Source organism: Macaca fascicularis, chromosome 4, assembly GCF_037993035.2.
Source record: "Macaca fascicularis isolate 582-1 chromosome 4, T2T-MFA8v1.1".
NCBI lineage: Eukaryota > Metazoa > Chordata > Mammalia > Primates > Cercopithecidae > Macaca > Macaca fascicularis.
Window position 1 is genome coordinate 14018891 of NC_088378.1, and position 4586 is coordinate 14023476.

General features: G+C 51.0%; 1 protein-coding gene across 1 annotated transcript; it reads left to right on the forward strand.

Annotated features, from left to right (window-relative positions):
* The first annotated feature begins 414 nt into the window (after window positions 1-414).
* GPR6 (G protein-coupled receptor 6) lies at window positions 415-2817 on the forward strand. The gene is made up of 2 exons (XM_005551570.5): window positions 415-571; window positions 1191-2817. The coding sequence occupies exon 2, from the start codon at window positions 1209-1211 to the stop codon at window positions 2295-2297; it is 1089 nt and encodes a 362-aa protein (XP_005551627.2). The 5' UTR covers window positions 415-571; window positions 1191-1208; the 3' UTR covers window positions 2298-2817.
* The last annotated feature ends 1769 nt before the right edge of the window (window positions 2818-4586 follow it).

The following is a 4586-nucleotide window of genomic DNA, read 5'->3' on the forward strand; positions in this document are numbered from 1 at the left end:
TCCCCCTTCTCTGGGGTTTCTTTTTGGATCTGATCCCTCGGTGATCTTTGAGGTTGGGCTTTGCTGCCCGGCAGGTGCCACTCATCCTTCACCCCTCCTCTCCCAGCTCACCCTCTTCGCCGCCTGGTCTCAGGGTCTTCTTCACTCCTTTCTCCCTCTCTTTGTCTCTCTCCCATCCCATTCCTGGAAGTTCTGGACTGGAGGTGACTGCTCTGGCTTTTCCTCCCTCCTAGGACCCTCAGATAGTATAGGGGGCAAGGGGAGTGCGGCGGGGAGGGCGCAGGATGGGTTGGCGAGGAGAGTGAGTGCTGGGTTCGCACCGGGAGCCGGGAGCCTGACGTCACCACGCCCTGCCTGTCAATCTCCAGCGCGCGCCGCTCGCAGCCGCCTTTTCTGCCACCAACTGTGTCTCTCACTCGCGGCGCCGGCACAGCGACAGGCGCCCCGCGCTTGCCTCCTTCCCGGCCGGGCCGCCTCCTGCAGGCAGCTGCTCAGTCCGCGCGGGGAGCTCAGCCCGGCGCCCCGCCTCAGCGCCCATGACCAGCGACTTCCAGAAGTCCTGACGCCCCAGGTGAGCGGCCGAGTTCCCCAGGGAACTTTGAGGATGTGGGGAGAAGGATAGCCAGGGAACGGGTCTTTCCAGAAGAGGAGAAATGGAGCCAAGCTTGACTCCGACCCTCCACTCCCCCCATACACACACCCTAGTCTCTCCTCCCAGACCCCCTTCTCAGGGGTCTCTGGGCTCTAGGGCGCTCCAAGCTTCGCAAGGGCAGAAACTTCGCTTTCAGCACCACGGACAGCGTATCCGCTGCCCAGCTCCCTGGAGATGTCCTGGTCGCGCCGCCACAACCCGGGCGGGACTCTCCCAGGATGACACTCCTAGCTGGTGCACTCGTATGCGTGTGCAAATACAGACATCCTTGGAGAATTGATCCGTGTGCATGTGAGTGCATGTTGTCCTGGTGTATATCTGTGCAAAAACTCAGAAGTCCGCGTGGGTATTTCACTCACTTACTCAACAGGTATTTATTTTGGGATCTCACTTAACCCATGATTCCCCGATTTGCTCTGGGGTCCCAGGGTGGGGTGGACAACTCAAGTGGTGCAATGCGAGAGGAGGCTCTATGCGTGGGAAAGTTTCCTGGCAGCCTGAAGGGTACACCTGACGCCTGCACTCCCTCCCTATGCAGGGTGCAAATCCGGCCGCAATGAACGCGAGCGCCGCCTCGCTCAACGACTCCCAGGTGGTGGTAGTGGCGGCCGAAGGAGCGGCGGCGGCGGCCACAGCAACAGGGGGGCCGGACACCGGCGAATGGGGACCCCCTGCTGCTGCGGCTCTGGGAGCCGGCGGCGGAGCTAATGGGTCTCTGGAGCTGTCCTGGCAGCTGTCGGCTGGGCCACCGGGACTCCTGCTGCCAGCGGTGAATCCGTGGGACGTGCTCCTATGCGTGTCGGGGACAGTGATCGCTGGAGAAAATGCGCTGGTGGTGGCGCTCATCGCGTCCACTCCGGCGCTGCGCACGCCCATGTTCGTGCTGGTGGGCAGTCTGGCCACCGCTGACCTGCTGGCGGGCTGTGGCCTCATCTTGCACTTTGTGTTCCAGTACGTGGTGCCCTCGGAGACTGTGAGTCTGCTCACGGTGGGCTTCCTCGTGGCTTCCTTCGCCGCTTCTGTCAGCAGCCTGCTGGCCATTACGGTGGACCGCTACCTGTCCCTGTATAACGCGCTCACCTATTACTCGCGCCGGACCCTGTTGGGCGTGCACCTCCTGCTTGCCGCCACCTGGACCGTGTCCCTAGGCCTGGGGCTGCTGCCTGTGCTGGGCTGGAACTGCCTGGCAGAGCGTGCCGCCTGCAGCGTGGTGCGCCCGCTGGCGCGCAGCCACGTGGTGCTGCTCTCCGTCGCCTTCTTCATGGTCTTCGGCATCATGCTGCACCTGTACGTGCGCATCTGCCAGGTGGTCTGGCGCCACGCGCACCAGATTGCGCTGCAGCAGCACTGCCTGGCGCCACCCCACCTCGCCGCCACCAGAAAAGGTGTGGGTACGCTGGCTGTTGTGCTGGGCACTTTCGGCGCCAGCTGGCTGCCCTTCGCCATCTATTGCGTGGTGGGCAGCCACGAGGACCCGGCAGTCTACACTTACGCCACCCTGCTGCCCGCCACCTACAACTCCATGATCAATCCCATCATCTATGCCTTCCGCAACCAGGAGATTCAGCGCGCCCTGTGGCTCCTGTTTTGTGGCTGTTTCCAGTCCAAAGTGCCCTTTCGTTCCAGGTCCCCCAGCGAGGTCTGAAGGGCTCGCTCCATGTCCTCTCACCAACACCACACCCCCAACAAGCCAGCCTTTGGTAAGCTTGGTACCTGCTGATGAACTCTGAGATCCCAATGGTGTGAGTCTGACTGTGGAAAGAAAAAGGGACTAAAGAGAAATTCAACAAACTCAAAAGGACAAAGAGGCTTGTTGGCACTTTACATATACAGTGTATACAGGTGTACATATATATACAAATATTTGTATCTTCTGGAGGTGTTCAGGATGTGGAGCTTCCTATTCTGTGAAAAACCAAGAAAAAGATACGATTGTATACTCAAATTGTACATCACATTTGTCAAACGAATACATTCCAATACTGCTTAATTATAGCACTTTATTTTTAGCTGCTGAACTGCCAGAACAGTGTTGCCATTTTCAAGGGCAGGGAAAAGGGAGTAAAAGGTGTATTTTTGTTGTATGTGATAGAATATTTTGCTGCACATGCATCAAAAAATTACAACATATTTTGTACACGAATAAACCCATTACAAGAATGTAATTTGGGGTATGTGACTGACTATAGAATTACTATTAGAAAGCTGAATTATAAGTGTATAAGTGTCTTTATTTCCTTTCTTTCTTGTTTGCTTGCTTTCTTGCTTTCTCTTGCTTGCTTTCTTTCTCTTTTGTTTGTTCCAGATAGAGTCTCACTCTGTTGCCCAGGCCTGAATGCAGTGGCCCAGCTCAGTGCAACCTTGAACTCCTGGGCCCAAGAAATCCTGCCTTAGCCTTCCTAGTAGCTGGGACTACAGGCATGCCACAGCATGCAGCTTACTTTATTTATTGTCTTAAGTTTTTAAAATTTCAATAGATTTGAGGGTACACGTGGTTTTTGGTTACATAGATGAGTTCTTTCATAGTGAATTCTGAGATTTTTGTGCACCTGTCACCTGAGCAGTGTACACTGTACCTGATATGTAATCTTTTATCCGTCACCTCCCTCCCAACCTCTCCCCACTCCAAGTCCCCACAGTCCATTATATCACTCTGTGTGGTTTTGGGTCCTCATAGCTTAGCTCCCACTTCTAAGGGAGATCATATAGTATTTGATTTTTTCATTCTTGACTTACTTCACTTAGAATAATGGCCTCCAGCTCCACCCAGGTTGCTGCAAAAGACATTATTTCACTGATTTTTATGACTGAGTAGTATTCCATAGTATATTCATATATATATAGTATCTTCTTTATCCAACCATTGGTTGAAGGGCACATAGGTTGGTTCCATATCCTTGCAATTGCAAGTTTATTATGTAGCATTATTCTCCTGAGAAAACCTTAATGTAAAAAAGCATATGCATTTGCACATTGTTCATAAACTTTCACTGAAACACCAAATTTATATCATTGTGGTTGGGGAGGGAGGGTGCAGGAAGGGAGTAATATATTCATGTAACAGTATTCACAGGACAACAAAGCGTTACTGGTGTTATCTGTGCAAGTTAATCTACTCCCTCAGTTACTGGGTTTCAAAAACAAGTATCTGAGGATGTCTTCCTCTCATTCCCTGTGCACTTGTGAATCCTGAAACCACAACTTTCAGTTGTAATTTTTCCCATATGGCAAGAATTTTAAATGTTTAAAATTCATGTTGACTTAATACATTGTTGCTGGCCAGATCTTACAGTAAAATGCACAGGCTGGTAAAATGAATAACTTCTTCCAAGACAGAATTCCAATATATATATCTCCAATCTCACGAGGTACACAAAAGTATATCCAGTGTCCTCTCTTGAGGTACTCTCGTCTTCAAAAGAGGGCACTAAAATCCTTAAGCACTAAACATTCCCATTCCACTGATAGGTGTGAGTCATGATGATTCCCCTCCTTCCTTTCTTATAGGATGATGTGAGGATAAATCGGAGAACACATGAGGGCATGCTCTGAACCCTCTGTGAATTAATATGCACAGCAGCACAAGTCATTGCTACTCTTAGGCCTTAGGAAAATACACACGAGAAAATTTATTGAGTTCCCACTATCCTACTACAATTGAGTTATTAGACACAATTCCAGGGATTGGAATATGGAAGTGAAAAAAAAGAAAAAAAAGACAAGAAGTCTCAAACTCCATAGTGCTACCTTCTAGTGGGGAAGATGGCCTACAATCAAACAAACAAATATATAATGTCATGTTAGGATAAATGCTAACAAAGAAAATAAAGGAGGATGAGGGATAGGGTGCTCCACTTAGGGTGGCCAGGGAAGATCTCTCTGAGGAGATAACATCTAGGAGGAAAGCTCAGTGAAGGGAGAGTGAGATGCATGA